General features: G+C 45.8%; 1 protein-coding gene across 1 annotated transcript; it reads left to right on the top strand.

Moving 5' to 3' along the window:
- The first annotated feature begins 13,674 nt into the window (after positions 1-13,674).
- LYPD5 (LY6/PLAUR domain containing 5) lies at positions 13,675-15,918 on the top strand. The gene is made up of 4 exons (XM_081031881.1): positions 13,675-13,784; positions 14,336-14,512; positions 14,775-14,921; positions 15,199-15,918. The coding sequence occupies exons 1-4, from the start codon at positions 13,721-13,723 to the stop codon at positions 15,456-15,458; spliced, it is 648 nt and encodes a 215-aa protein (XP_080888007.1). The 5' UTR covers positions 13,675-13,720; the 3' UTR covers positions 15,459-15,918.
- Positions 15,919-16,208: the final 290 nt, after the last annotated feature.

Here is a 16,208-nt window from a genome sequence, read left to right as displayed (position 1 = left end):
ACACTGGTGACACCTTGATCTTAGACTTCTAGCCTCCAATACTGTGAGACAATAAATTTCTGTTATTTAAGCCACCAACTTTGTGATACTTTGTTACAGCAGCCCTAGCGAACTAATACAAGCAATGTAGAGAGATGCAGGAATCACTGCCACTGCTAACATCTTGTTTCACTCTTTTTTGAGGGGGATGGAAGATGGAGTGGAGAGTAATTTTTAATTAAATTTAATGCAAATCTAAATTCTGAGAGAATTGACATCTTTAAAATGTTGAATGTTCAAGTCCATGAATATAGTATTAGGTTGATGCAAAAGTAATTGCGGTTGTTGCTTTTTATTTTTAACCTTTTAAACCGCAATTACTTTTGCACTAACCTAATACATCCTTTCATTTGTTTAAATCTTTATTCTGCCTCAATAATTTCCATATTTTTCTGTATAGATCTTACCTTTTATTTAGCTTTATTTCTAGATATTTTATGTTTTTGATAGTATTTTAAATAGCATATTTTAGAATTTTTATTTTCTAAATCTTTGTTGCTGGTACATGGAATTACAATGTAGTTTTCTATAATTTCCTTGTTTTCTGTCACTTTCCTAAACTTATTTATTAATTCTACTGGTTTGCCTACTAATTCATTGGAATTTTCTGTGAACATAATCACAAAATTCTGTGAACAATTATGGTTAATTTTTTTCTTTCAGTCTTTAACCATTCATTCTCTTTCCTACTTTATTGTATTTGTTAGAATATCTAGTATAATGTTGAATAGAGCCAATGATTGTGGGAATCCAAGTTTTGTTTCCAGTCTCAAAAATTCAGCATCTCACCGTCTAGTATGTTTGCTCTAAGTTTCTTTTTATGACACACATATGCTCTTAATCTGAAGAAATAAATTCCTTTCAATTACTAGTTTGCTATGTTATGATGATGATGATGAATTTATGATGATTTGCATCAAATGTCTTTTTTTTTTTTTCATGTCAGACGGGTAATGTGCCGATGTCATAACAAGGTTTGTGGGAGGCACATCTCATGCAAAAGCGTGAACACCCAATCATCACACTTATGAACTACAAAAGCATCTCATCAAATGTCTCTTTTCTGCCAACATGATCATAAAATTTTTCTTCTTTATTTTGATTACATGGTAGAATGAATACATTGATTTTTTAAACTATGTTAAATCAACCTTACATTTTTGGAATAAACCAACTAGGTCACGATGATATAAGATCCTTTTTGTATTTGCTGTATACCTTTTAATATTTTGTTAGTAGCTTGATTTACAATGCCAATATGTTCAGGGAAACTCTGGATGAGAAATTCATATCAAAATGATCCTGGGCTTGGAGAGCCAGGGTGTTTGAAGAAATCAAGAAAACTCTCTGGAGGATTGTAAATTCCATTCACACCTTAAAGGATTTTTACAGATAATCCCAAATTTAGCATAAGGAAACAGCCACCATGAACTGCAGCAGCAAACACAATAAACAATATAAATAGAACACCCAGAAATGTAGGTATTAAATGTATTGGGTACAGATTGTAACATAAGTTCAAAAGGAAGGAAAAGTAAAAAGGATGAAAATTATACATTGTGTCCTATTTAGGAAGTTCGAAAATAAAAAGTAACAGTATAAATACAAAAAAAATGGGTTGAAGTAAATAATAAACATAATGAAATAGAAAACACTAATGAACAGAGAGGCTAAACACCAATAATCTCTTATTTGAAGTGACTAAAGCGATCAACTTCTGAGATGATTAATTAATAAGAAAGAAAAAGTCACAAATAATATTAAGAAAGGAAAAGACTTCACAAAAATAGAACAAAAATCAATTTTTCAAAATTAGGATAAATTTGAAAACATATGACATGATCAATTTCCCAGAAAGCTATAACTTAAGTATTGGCAAGAAGAAATAGAAACTTTTAATAGAAAATGAACCATTCATGATATAGTATCAGTAGTTTGGGACCTAAATTCTCATCATCACGAGGCTCGGATAATTGCATGGAAGAGTTTAATTAGGGAAGAGTTCAGACACGCGCCACTGAGGACCTCTCAGCTTTGTGCGCCTGGGGCCTTTGGGAACTTGTTTCTCTTGACTCACTGCTACAGCCACCATCCCTGTGTAAACTTTGACCAACTCCGTGTGGGCACAACTAACAACAGTGCCTGGCTCATGCCTGACCGCATGTCTGCACAGGGTACCTCTTGCCTCAAGCCATAGGGGTCTATCTGAATGTGCTTTTATCCTGAACACGCAAATAAAATAGATTCTCCAAGGAGGCTGACCGGATGATATGGTTCAAATGTGCAACTTTCTTGTGGGTAAAGTTCATGTTTTTTAAATAATGTTTCTGTGAGTTGGCCTTGTAGGTCTTCCTCCCTATGTTCTTCATTACTATCATAATTTATTGTGTGAAAATGAGATGAATGACCAAGGTTCAAATCATTTAGCCCTTTAAATATAACCTGCAGAAAGGGAAGGGGAGAGTCACAGTGGGAAAAGACCATTTGCCGAGTCCAGGATTTATATATAGGAGTGAAGCCAAGTGATATCTGCCACTTGCTCTTAATGGTTCAACAGCGATGGATGGATGGATGGATGGATGGATGGATGGATGGATGGATGGATGGATGGATGGATCCCAATAGTGCTCTATAAATGTTGAGATGGATGGATAGATAGATAGATAGATAAATAGATAGATGATAGATAGCAAAAGCAACCACAAATTTCTCCCCTCCCTCTATCCACACTCTTAGTGCCCTTCCACACTGTGGGCCCTGTGAGTTGCTCTGGCCAGTGGGACATTAGCAAACATAACTTGAGCAGAGGCATGAAAAGCACTTGCTTATAGGAAGTTGCCCATTCTTGCTGCCCTTTAGGACCTTGCCATTCCCATGTGAAAAAGTCCAATCTAGCCTGCTGGAGGATGAGAGGTCATGTGGAGAAGAACTGAGGCCTGGCTGATGGCCAGCCAACTATTAGTTTGGTGCAAAAGTAATTGCGGTTTTTGCATGTGTTTTTTTAACCTTTTAAACTGCAATTACTTTTGCACCAACCTAATACATCTTCTAAGTGAGACCATCCTAGACCATCCAGCCACCATCTAACCCTCCAGCTGACCACAGACACAAGAGAGAGCCCAGCAGAGATCAGACAAGTCAGCCTATATCCAGAACAACCCAAGAGACATAGAATCAGGACATCAAACTAAACTCTTGGAGCAGAAACTAACTGGTATGGAAATATAGATAGAAGAAGCAAATATGGCAAATGTTAATAATTTTTATCTGGATGATAGATGTATGGATAATCTTGGAACTAATTTTTCAATACTTTTTCACCTTTAAAATTTTTCACAATATAACTTAGAAAAATAGCCTTTATTTCCATTATATCACAATTCTCTACTATTCCATATCTTTTATTTGAAAGCTAATTTATAAAGTATAGCTAATTTTAAGTTGATATAAAATATACACCTCTTGCCTTTTATTTAGAGCTTTGTTCATCAAAATAGAATCTTGAGTAATCCTTCATAATCACATTTTAGAACTGTATCAGACACTACACAAATACTGCCAAAGAAAGGGATTTGATCATGCTTTTTGGGGTCTGGTGCCCTTTTATATGTTTGCTATAATTTTTAAAATATTTGTTTCTGTTAAAATACTGGTACCTTTCTGGGGCCAGCCCGGTGGCTCAGGCGGTTGGAGCTCCGTGCTCCTAACTCTGAAGGCTGCCGGTTCGATTCCCACGAGGGCCAGTGTGCTCTCAACCACAAGGTTACCAGTTCAATTCCTCGACTCCCGCAAGGGATGGTGGGCTCCACCCCCTGCAACTAAGATTGAACAGGGCACCTTGAGCTGAGTTACTTCCGGATGGCTTAGTTGGTTGGAGTGCGTCCTCTCAACCACAAGGTTGCTGGTTCGACCCCAGCAAGGGATAGTGGGCTGTGCAACTGAACCTGGAGCTGAGCTGTGCCCTCCACAACTAAGATTGAAAGGACAACAACTTGACTTGGGGAGAAAAAAATCCTGGAAGTACACATTTTTCCCCAATAAAGTCCTGTTCCCCAGTAAAATCTTTTGAAAAAAAATACTGGTACCTTTCTTTTTGGGCCAATTTCTAAGTCTACAATCTTACTCTATGTTTGGTCACTAAAAGTTTAGGAGTTGTATTTAAGGTTTCCTCCATGCCACTCAGATCATTCCTAATTTTTGAACAATCTGATTTGCATTTCCAAAGCACCACCCATATTTAAGTCTCCTACAGATCATCCAATCCAAAAAGGATGTAGGAGAAACTACCAAACTTTGTTTCAATTACCTTAAAATTGCTCAAACTCCGTGAGTTTCAGACTACCCACATGGAAAAAAGGTTATTTCAAAACTTATATGGAAAGGGCTTGGAACAGCCACAAGGACCTTGAAGGAAAAGGAAGAGGGCTTATACCACTGTACTCCAAGGCTGATTCAAAAGCTACAGTAATTTAGTCAGCATGGTGAAGACCTAAGGATAAACAAATAAATCGATGAAATAAGCCATATAACAACAAATATGCCCAGGCACGAACCAAACAGAAATAATACTGACTACAGAGCTGTCCAGTGTCCTATAGGTCCCTTACACTGCCTGGTCATAACCCTTTAGTTGCTGGGTTGTGAGAAGGCCCAGAATGGCCGGTGAGGAGCTAAGTTAGATGGAGTGAGGACGTTGGACTGCCTGCCTGAGAGCTTCAGCGTCTCTAAGAAGACCAGCCTGCAGGTAGTGAACATGGCCAGGAAGCTAGGGGAGAGACAAGAGTAGAGTTACCAGGTTGAACAAATAAAACTACAGCATACCTAATAAAAATGTGAATTTCCGATAAACAACAAATAACCTTTTAGTGTAAGTATGCACCATAAAATATTTGAGACACGCATACTAAAAATTAACTGTTGTTTACCCAAAATTTGACTTTAAATTAGCATCTTATATTTTAACTGGCAACCATAGGTGAGGGGAAGGGTAATGGACTCGGGAAGAAGGGCTAGGACATGAGGGGGAAGAGGAAGAGAGGCTGAGGAAAAGTGAGGGGCCATGAGAGGACAGCTTGGAAAGAGTTGGAAGTTGGGGGGAAACAAAGAGAAAGAGGTGGAAGAAGAGGGGTGAGAATGGAAGACAGGCTGGGGAGAATGGTTCTAGAAGGAAACAGCAGTGGGGGAAGAAGGTTGTGCATGGAGTGGGGGAAGCAGGGAGAATGAGGGAAATCGAGGATACAAGTGGGAGAGAGGTAGAGGGGTTGAGAAAGGGCAGGCAACGGTAATTCCTGGAAAAGCCAGAGAAGATTAGAATGTAGAGGAAACCTGGAGTATTCAAAACGTTGTGGATAAGGGTCAAGGGAGACTTCTGAGTCTTCTTCCCAGCATTTATTTGAGATTCCCTAGTCTCTCACCCCACCTGTGCAGACCACAGGTGGTTGTATACACTGGTGTGGCCAGAACATGGCCAAATCCCCACTGAAGTTCAGCCATCTCCGCTCCTGCGATGACAGCATGTGACCCTCGCCCTCCTCCCATCCTGACCCATTCCTGGAGACCCCAGCCTTTTTAGTTCTCAGAAATCTGGGAGGTCAAAGAGATCAGAGTTCCCACAGTGCAGCAATTCTTGCCCTCCCCCACATCCAAAAGGAACAAAATAAGCTCAGGGAGGAAGAGGGATTCTCTTAAGGACACACAGTGAATGCAGGGTAGAGCCTGGGTCTCCTAGCCCACATCTGATTACCTTCCAACAACACCTGCCACCTTGATATGCCTACCCCGGATCCAATCATCCCTTTAGATGCTCCTGAAATCCACTCCTATCTTCTTCCCAAGTTCTGCTCCTCCTGGCTGTGGATCTCTTCCTAGAAGCTTTCTATCTTCCTCTTAGTCATGAGCCTATCTTCCCCCTATATCTTCCCCATCTGTGTGTGGATTTCCACAGTCACCATGTACAGTTGTTCGTGTTGAGCACTGCACAAGAATAGTAAACCTAAGAAGGTGCACTTCACATCACAGACATCTTTATTATTTTGGAGACATTTTTTTTTTTTTGACACTTATGTGTATTGTGTTATTCTGCAGACTGTGGTGATTTATAATTTATTGCAACAATGTTCCAGCAGATGGCAGTAAAGTGTCTTGTTCCAACAGGGTTGATAGTTTACCATTCCTCTTCCACTGACAAAGGAGATACCAGTTGAAAAATGGAAGAACCTTATTGATCTCGTATCATCTAAACTAACCTGTACTTCTAAACAAGGAGCTGCTTTCCCACCTGATATAGAGTGTCTTTAAAAAAAGAAAAAAAATCCCTATTGATACCTGTGCATTGGCTGCATTCAATGTTTCATATGGCAGTTTATATTTTCTGCTCATTATTTACTGCAACAAACCAAAATTATTGAATTCTAAATTTAAATCCACTTGTCCTTTCACTTGGCAGGCATCACTATATAATAACTAATATCCAATTACCATTGGTCACCCACAAAGAACATAGGTGGGTGGAAATTAGAGTATTTCACAGCAGTCTGATAATTATATTATTATAGAAGTTGTTAATTATTGCTTTAGAAATTGCAGCATTATAACAATGAACTACTATTAAAATGTAATGACTTGTTACCTACATATTATTTTAAGATGCTAAAATTCCAAAATAAAACATTAACCCTATCTGATATCTCTCGAGAAGGAAAAAAATCAGTATCAGAAAATGAAAAGCTATAAAACTAATTAAATAATTGGATAAATTTTTGTGAAAAATAAGGTGGCAGGGGAGGGTGATTTCCACAGCTGTTATTTCAGCGCAATGTAGATGGATTCAGATCTGTTCATGACTGACGTGAATTTACCTCCCACTTCTACATAAACCATGAAGGAAAAGTTTCACGAAATGACTGGTAGAGGGGGAAAATAAAGAATCCTGTCATTCAGTATGCTTTTTGCCAATCCAGGTCCCCAGCCACCTGATCTGAAAATTAGGCTCCTAAATTTAAACTCTTAAAATTTTAATATTTGGATATTAAATTCAAATTTCAACTCTTAAAAAGGATCCACTTTAAATAAGAACGTTGTACTTCCAACAGACAGTAATGATAGACAGAAATGTTTCAACAAATCTTTCCAACTGGAGAATACATGATCAGATTCGGGTAACTTCATTTCACTTCAGAGAATCCTGTAATTAACCTTTAGTTCAAATTCTCGAGATGGAAAGAGTACACTGAAAAAGAATGCGTAGAGTGTAGCGGATGCTGTGGTCTGCCACCGAGATCTGTTCAAAAATGAAGGACTTGCTTCTCAGCAGCAGCCCCCGCTGGGGTCTGCGTCAGCTGCCAGCCCTCGGGCCAGAGCTCCCCCTGTTGTCCCCTTTGTGGGACAGAATCGCCGTCGCCCTCTCCCTCTGCCCAGCCCTGCTTCTGTCACTTCCCTCGCACAGCCCGTGGGTCCCACAGTCCTGAGCGCTAATCTGCCTCAGTCTTGCCTGCCCATGAGCCACACGCAGATGGGCAGCTACCATGACACATTTGAAAATGAGAAAGTGGGGGGCACATCGACAATAGTGGAATTATATGAGCAAATATTAGCAAAGTTAGGATCTGATTTAGTATATATCCAAAAGAATGAAAAGCAAGTCACCATGTAGAGACATTTGCACACCCATGTTCATTGCAGCATTAGGCACAACAGCCAAGAGGTGGAAGCGATCAACAGATGAATGGATGGGCAAATGCGGTATAGCCGAACAATGGAATATTGTGCAGCCTTGAAAAGGGAGGAAGTTCTGACACATGCTAAAACATGGATGCACCTTGAGGTCATCATGCTGAGAGAAATAAGCCAGTCGTAAAAAAGGTAAATACTGCATAGTTCCACTTATATGAGGTATCTCGAGGAGTCAAATTCATAGAAACAGAAAGCAGCCTGGTGGTTGCCAGAGGCGGGGTGGGGGGGGGGAAGGAAGTATGAGACGTCATTTTTTAATGGGTCTGCAATTTCAGTTTTGCAGGATGAAAAAGTCCTAGAGCTAAGTTGCACAACAATGTGAATATACTTAACACTACCGAACTGAGAAAAAAAAGAAATTAAGAACTGGTCTGAAAAAAAAACAATGCTACAGACAGAGTTTATGTGAAAATAACAACAACAAAAAATATTGGCGCACAATTCAGTTTTTGGCAAAGCAGTGACTGCAGTTCCAGAAGGAAACTCCACAATTCTGGTAACGTGTGCATAAACATCTATGCAGAACACAAAGATGGGCAGCAAGTGACATCCCACATTATTCACGGGGTGACATAAAAACACAAATCATTACAATTATAGCATGTTGGATTAATGGACTCATTTCAAATAAGATGAGGAATGCTACTTCTCACTTATTTTGGTCACAAAGTTAACAGGTCGTGCTGGAGGTACAGACTTCCAGACTGCACCTATTCCTACATGTAAACACTGCAGATTTCTGTCCAGGAGATGACATAACTGGAGACAGATGATGTACACATCTCACAAGCTGCTTATACAAACCAGACCTAGAAAAAAAAAATATCATTTGAGAGGTCAGGGATTTGCAAAGGGCATGGAAATGGAAAGGCGCATGGAAGCTTACGGAATACAACAGAAGATCCTTGAGGAAATTCTAAGGTTCTCAGCAGACCCCTGTGGACACCCAAACACCAGGCAGGTGAAGACATCCAGAGGGAAGACATCCAGAGGGAAGCCCCAGTTAGTGGGTAGGCTGGGGCCTCAGGGTGACACTTCCCCACTTGCTTCCTTTTTGTCTTCTTGGAGGAACACATATTTTTTCTGCACCTTCTTTAAATTGGACGATGAGTAATACAGCAAAAATGTCTTTCTTTACCACTGAATTTTAAAATGTCATTCATGCTATCTACAACAACTCTTCAGCTTCTAGTCAATGTTGAAATATATTGAAAATATATTTATTGGAAATAAATTTGAAACTGTTCAGTGTGCAAAGAGAAAGTTGATTTGGTGGCATCATAGTGCTAAGACTTCAATCTGAGAGAGCGGGCAACATCCTCTTAGAAATTGTTCGTGGCATTTATAAAGATTTGTATCTTAGAACATAAGCCAAGTTTACATTTTGAAAATCATCTCCTTTTAAATAATGTTTTAAGTGAAATTAACATTTGGAACAAAATAATGCAGGAACTCAATTCAATGCCCTTACGAGCAGCAAAGGGGGCAAGGATAAGACGAGACCAGCAGTATCCTAAAAATTGTTGAGTCTAGGTGGTGGGTGTGCTATTCTCTTTTTGTGTGTGTGTATTTGAAAATATCTACCGTAAAAAAGTTTTAAAAGATAGCACCTTAATGGCTACCACAAAACATCCTTAGTTTCTCCTCAATCTCTTAAATAATTAATTACTTAATTACTAAAAAGTGACTACCAAAATAAAAGAATCTCTGGGTTTGTAGACAGCACAGCATTCATGTTGCATAGCCATCTATGGATCAAGAGGCCTGCCAAAATCCCAAGACCTAGATTACTGGGTCTCCACTTGATTACTTCCTGCAATGGGGAGCTTCCCACCTGACATCACACAGCCTCCAAAAACACCTGAAGGTTATTAGAGTCCAAATGACACACACCCAGCCACACATGGTCACTAACACACCCGCTCACACACACAGTGATGGGCTGGTCTGCCTACTCGTCAAGCCTCCATCTCTGAATCTATGAACCATGGTGAACATCTCCAACACCTCATCCTTCCACAACAGCTTAAGAAAACTCATCCTCCTTCCTTGGCCAGGCTCCACTTTCCAGAGGCCCTTACGTCCACCCTGCCCCTGGATGGCCAGCCCAAGGACAGAGAGCCTGGGGCAGGAACAGGAGAAGCAGGAAAAATAATTTGGATGCAAAACAGTTTCAAGGGAAGTGAGGCCTGATGGGAGGGGTAGGGATTTGGCAAGATGTGGGTGAGGGAAGCTATGCCTGTGAGAGTCCAGAACGGTGAGCGTCCACAGTGCCTGGGTGTCTCCTGTCAAGGAAAAAGTGCACCAAACAAAATTAAGCGGCATGGGAGACTTTATTCAAGACTATGGCAATAAGGGAGAGAGACTGACCCCAACTCCACTGAAGCGAAAGGTGGGGAGGTTTGGAAGCGCTGGGTGAAGCGCTGCAGGGGTATCCGTTTGGAGGAAAAGTGCCTGAGGATGACAGGAGGGAGCTTGGTCCATGGATGTGCCCCACACACTGAGTCATGCCTCGGTTTGCAAATGTTCTTCTCGAAGAATAAGCCATCTGTGTTTACTAATTGTCACTTACTCAAGTTCAGCTCCTACCCTCCTATGGTGCTGGGAGACAGGGTCCTTGATGATGACATTTCCAAGGGATGGCTCCCAGGTCCTTGAGAAAGACATTCCTGGGTTATAAATCTGGCAAGAGACTGGGAGAAGAGGTACCCACATTACACAGGGACAGAGAAAGAATTCGCAATGACAAGTTGTCTGAAGTCAATGCTCGAAGAATAGCAAGGTTGGAGGCCTATAGTCAGGAAGAAGCCTGTGTAAAATGTGGTCCAGCTCAAGGGACCATTAAGGCTGCCCTGGTCACTGCTATTATGTCAAGTCTTTCCCGTCCACCCGTGGGCCTGAGACTCTGCGTCTCTGCACATGCCTGATGCCCACCTGGCACAGCACAGGGGGTGGGTGTGATCCCAGCCAGCAGCTCTTCCAAGTGGCCAGGAGGGACTGAGCTGGGGCCTCTGCCCAGTCCTGCAGGGGCGTCTGTCTGGATGTCCTCATTGACCCAGGGTCTAAGTGTTCACATGGGTATGTCTGTGTCCGGGGGGACAGTGTGCCCCCCTGCTTGTCTGCCTGTGTCTCTATTCCATCCAGTTGTTTAAAGGTATTCACTTAATCATCTAATAAAGACATATTAAATTCCTTCTGTGGGCCTGTCCTGTGTATCGGGGAGTCCCTCTTCCTGTCTGGGTTCGTCTGTGTGCCTACATTTACCTCTGTCCACACCAAATGTGTCTGTCTTTCTGCATCCCCTGTGTAACTCTGAGCGTCTCTCTCTCTCTCTCTCTCTCTCTCTCTCTCTCTCTCTCTCTCTCTCTCTCTCTCCATCTCTGTTTGTACATTCATTGTTTCATTTATTCATATAACGTTACAAACATCCCCTGAGACCTCTGAGGAGGTCACAGCTTGATGGGGAGACAGACAATAGCCCAACCCAGGGTGACCACGCTGGGAGACAGGTGCTTGGGGCTGAGGTGGGGGTGAGGAGTGAGTGGGGAGGGGGTGTGTCTGAGAAGGCTTCAAGGAAGCGGTGATGCTTGTGTCCCTGGGTCTGGAAATGTGGCTCCAGGATTAGAGGCTGTGAGTGTCTAAGTATGTAGGTCATTTGTGTTGCAGTGGAGGAAGAGAAGAGAGATCAAGAGGGCACGTACGCCCACCTCAGACTACAACACAAGGTGGGGAATGGGGTAGAAAGAGAGCCTGCAAAACACAAACTCCCCCAAAATTAAGGCTTACAGGCCCCCAACCTCTCCTCCCTCAGACCCAGGAGCCCAGGCCCCCAGCCCCTCCTCCCTCAGACCCAGGAGTCCAGGCCCCCAGCCCCTCCTCCCTCAGACCCAGGAGTCCAGGCCCCCAGCCCCCTCTCACTCAGACCCAGGAGTCCAGCCCCCAGCTCCTTCCTCCCTCAGACCCAGGAGTCCAGGCCCCCAGCCCCCTCTCACTCAGACCCAGGAGCCCAGGCCCCAGCCCCTCCTCCCTCAGACCCAGGAGCCCAGCCCCCAGCCCCTCCTTCCAGACCCAGGACTCATGGTGGCCCCATAATGAATATCTAGGAGGAGACCAGCCCTAGGGAGGGAGGCGGGGGTGGAGGAATCCTGCCAGGCTGGGGTACTGGGATGCCTGGGGCTTGACAGGGAGAACCAGCCTGGCAGACATCAGAGCGGGAGGAGCTGTCCACGGTGTCTCCACTCAGCTCCCCGACCTGGCAATGGGAGTCCCCAGAGCCGTCCTGCTGTGCCTCTGTGGGTCTGTGCTCTGCCTGACAGGTACCCCGACTTCTGAGCCCAATGATACATAGGGCCGGGTGGTGGTCTGGCCTCCTGGGTCTGAGGGAAGAGGGGTTTGGGGGTCTGGACTCCTGGCCCTTGGTCAGGGAGAGGCCTGGAGACTGTGTCCTCTTCATTCTTTTCCCCATCAGTCATTTCCTCTGGTGTCATTTTCTCTCGTCGTGCCACTTCAGCCTTTCTCATCCTCCTTGCCCAGGACCCCATTCAAGAGTATTTCTGGGGAACCATGGGGGCTTTTTTCTAAACTGTCAGAGGCCTCATCCTCACGCAACCTCTTCCCCAATTTGGGTAAGGACAGGGAGGTACTCATCAGGACTGAAGTGGTTGCCAAGACGGGGATAGCGAAGTGGGAAGGAGGCTATGTCTGCACATAGCCGACGTCGTGTGTGTGTCTGCTCATCCGTAGAAGAGAACCTGCTTTCTGTGTGTGTCCATGTGTCAGCATGTCCTTTGGGCCTCTGCGCTTGGGTGTGTGTTTCTGTAGCAGGTTTTGATGTCTCGGAGTTTGAGCAAATGCTTTTATGCGTCTGTTTATCTCTCAGCTTCACTCTTTCTAAAGAAGAGATGTGTGTATGATTTTGTATGTCTGTGTCTCTTTGTATTTGTACATCCCTTGTGATTGGTAGGCCTGTGTTTATCTCTGTGTATATGTGTTTAGGTATTTTGATGTGTGTCTGTCTCTCTATGTACCTGTGTTTCATGTCGCCATGCATCTTGTATCTGTCCATAATTTTACATTGTATGTTTTCGTGGGTCTCTTGTTTGTGTACCTCTAACTTTGCATAGTTGTGGTCTCTCTACTCGTGTGTCTGTGACACTTGGGTCTGTACCAATCGCTCGCCAGGTATCACTTCTTGTGCTCCTGGGTCTCTCAGTGTGGGGTTCGTGGGTCCATATTCATATGTTTTTCTGTCTGTGTCATTTTACATGTGTGAGATGCTGGGCCTCTGTCTGCGGGCGTCTCTCCTGGAGAGTCTAGGTGGTACTTGTTTTGTGTGCGAATCGATGTAGTCAGGATACTCTGTGTCTATCTGTGAGAGTTGCATGAGCCCGTGTCCATTTTGTACTTTTGCATTTCGGTCACTGTTTAAGTGTTCTGTGGGGTATCGCAGGGCTGGCTGTGTATGTGTATTTGTAGTACAAGATCACACATCCCACTGACTGTACGGGAGCGTCTGTGTTCCATCAGTCGCCTTGTAGTGCTACTGGATATTGTGAGTTTAGTTGGGAGAGGGACTGGCAGAGCAGGAGAGAATCACTTCCTCCTTATTTAAATCTTAGAGGGTTTTCTGAAAGAAGGTCATGACCTGGAACAGCCTGGGGGAAGAAACCTGGGCTGGCAGGTGTAGAGAGGCCATTACTCTGGCACCAGGTAGACACAGCCATCAGCAGTGGTGGCAACAGACAGGCTCTCTCAAGGCAACAAGGCCTGTCTCCTCTCACGGAACAGCCTTGTCTGCCTGTCATGTGCAGGGCGGAGTCTTGAGTGCCTGGAACAGGCTCAGCCCTGGCCTGCTCCTCTCACCCCACCCCTGTTCCTCTCCTCAGTGTCCCAAGCCCTGCAATGCTACAGCTTCCAACACATCTACTTTGGGCCCTTTGACCTCAGCAGAATGAAATTCCCCAATGTTTCCTGTCCCCACGGATGCGCTGAGTCTGTCATGTCCCTGGACACCGGTGAGGGACGGCAAGCGCCAAAAAAAGGAGCAGGGTGTGCAGAGGAGAAAGGGGTGGGGAGAGGGACAAGGGTAAGAGGTGAAGGAGAAGCGGGGAGGGGAGGAGTCCGGGGGGTGGGGGAGGATTGGGTAGAAGAGGAGGGGAAGGATAAGGATAGAGTGGAGAGGTGGAGGAAGGGAGAAGGGAGAGAAAGAAAGGCGTGGATGAGGGGAGTGAGGTGGGGAAGGGGGAGAAGACAACAGCGAGCCAGGAAGAGGAGGTGGGAGAGGGGCAGAAAGGAAGCAGGGGGAGGAAGAGAAGAGCAGGGGAGCGAAGGGTGGGTGACGAGCTGCGGAGGAGGGGAGGAGGTGGCCAGGAAAGCAGAGTGTGAAAGGGAGAGAGGGAGGAAAGGGAAGGGCAGGAGGCAGGAGAGAGGCAGAGAAGGAGAGAAGAGAGGAGGGAGACTTGAGACTGGACTGAGAGGCGAGGAAAGGGAGAGGAAGGGGCCTGGGAGGGGAGGAGGAGGGACGGGGTGGAGGCAGCACACCAGGCTCCACCCCTCCCATCCCCAGGGTACCGCGCCTCGGTGACCACGGTACAGAAGGGCTGCTGGACAGGCCCGCCCACCGGCCAGATGCAGTCGAACCGCAACGCGCTGCCGCCCGACTACTCGGTGTTGCGCGGCTGCAACAGCGACTTGTGCAACGCCAATCTCATGAGCCATGACTCCCTCCCCAACCTGAGCCCAGGTGTGCCGGAGGGCGGGGAGGGGCATGGGGCGGGGGCGTGGAGGAGCGTGGGGCGGGGAGGGGCGGGGAGGAGCGTGGGGCGGGGAGGGGCGGGGAGGAGCGTGGGGCGGGGAGGGGCGTGGCCTCCCCTGGGCACCTCCTTCCTGCGCGCTAGGATTCCAGTCCCCTTGTCGCGCTAGTCGGGAGCCCTAGTGCAGTGCACAACCCGCACAACTGTACCCGAGAAACATGACCCGAGTGTGAATCAATGCTCTCTCACCAGCGCCTAACCCGCAGACGCTCAGCGGCATCGAGTGCTACGCCTGCGTGGGGATCCATCCAGAGGATTGCTCCCCAGAGAAGTCCCGGCGAGTCCAGTGTCACCAAGACCAAAGCGTCTGCTTCCAGGGCAATGGCCAAATGACCGTTGGTAAGGGGCTGGGAGGGTAGGAAGGCTTGGGCAAGGGGTGTGTAGGCAGCTCAGGCCTGAGGGTAGAGGCACCAGACAGGCTTGACAGGGAAACATGGCACTGGTTTGAAAGAAGAAGGCATGGCCCTAGTCTGAGAGAGAAGGCAGCCGGAGGAGGCATGTCCCTAGTCTAAGGTGGGACACTGGAAGTTAGTCTGAGGACCCCGAGATAGCTCTGGCCTCTGAGGTGGGGGTTCAGGTGCCTCCCTCGGTTCTGACCCCTCCTCCCTGCCCCCAGGCAATTTCTCAGTGCCCGTGTACATCAGAACCTGCCACCGGCCCTCCTGCACCGTCATGGGCACCACCAGCCCGTGGACAAACATCGACCTCCAGGGCTCCTGCTGTAATGGGCACCTCTGCAACAAGGACTCCGTGACCCAGCCCTTCACCACAGCTTCGGCCACCACCCCTCCCCAAGCACCCCACGTGGTGGCCCTGCTCCTCATGGTTCCCCTGCTGGCTGGCATTCTGGGAGGACCCCTTGGGCTCTTCCCATAGGCGGCCCCTCCAGCATCTTTACAAGCAGGATGATGTGGCACGCACACCCCTTCTCACTGCTGCAGCCCTTGTAATATGGAAAATGATGTCAAGCAAGAGTTACACTCCTATCTCCCTCTCTTCTCCCTCCCATTTCCCTATCACCACCTTGCCCCCACCTGCTCAGCAGGCCTGGGAGAAATTGGACAAGGCCCCCAGTGTCCCAGGGTGGGGAGGAACAGCCATATCCTGCCCCATGTGAAGAGCAAACCTGATAATAGATATTATTTGCTGAGCACCAACCAGGCCCCAACACCCCATGACCCCGTAGAACCAGCTCCAGCAGGAGCTACAATGATGTCTCTATTAGTATCATCATGAGAAGCTCAAGAGGCAGTATATCCTAAAAGTTAGGAGCCCAGACTCCAGAGCCAGGCTGCATGGGTTCGAATCCCAGATCTATCATTTAGCAATTGGGGAACCTTAGGCAAGTTATTTAACCTCTCTGCCTATGTTTCCTCACCTGTAAGGTGGAAGTGAAAATAAAACCTACAATTATGAGAAAACTTCCTTAACGGTGGTTGTGGTCAGGATTTAATGAGCTGAACGTGGAGTACCTGGGACACAACAGTAAGCGGGTACAGGTGGGTTATTGTCACAATCCCCGTGTGAGAAAGGAGCAAAGGGAGGTGGAGGCACTTGCTTGAGCTCATGGAGCAGAGTCAGGAGTGACTCCAGCCCCGTAAACTGCTGAGCAACCCCACCTCCCAA

This window comes from Rhinolophus hipposideros (assembly GCF_964194185.1).
Source record: "Rhinolophus hipposideros genome assembly, chromosome: 21".
Lineage (NCBI taxonomy): Eukaryota > Metazoa > Chordata > Mammalia > Chiroptera > Rhinolophidae > Rhinolophus > Rhinolophus hipposideros.
Note: the sequence above shows the minus strand (reverse complement) of the source record. Positions and strands in the feature narration are given on the sequence as shown.

Excerpts from the sequence above, each read along its gene's own strand:
- LYPD5 (XM_081031881.1), top strand. The coding sequence starts at position 13,721 with ATGAAATTCCCCAATGTTTCCTGTCCCCACGGATGCGCTGAGTCTGTC. Across the intron at positions 13,785-14,335 it reads TGTCATGTCCCTGGACACCG|GGTACCGCGCCTCGGTGACC; the intron begins GTGAGGGACGGC and ends TCCCATCCCCAG. Across the intron at positions 14,513-14,774 it reads CCTCCCCAACCTGAGCCCAG|CGCCTAACCCGCAGACGCTC; the intron begins GTGTGCCGGAGG and ends CTCTCTCACCAG.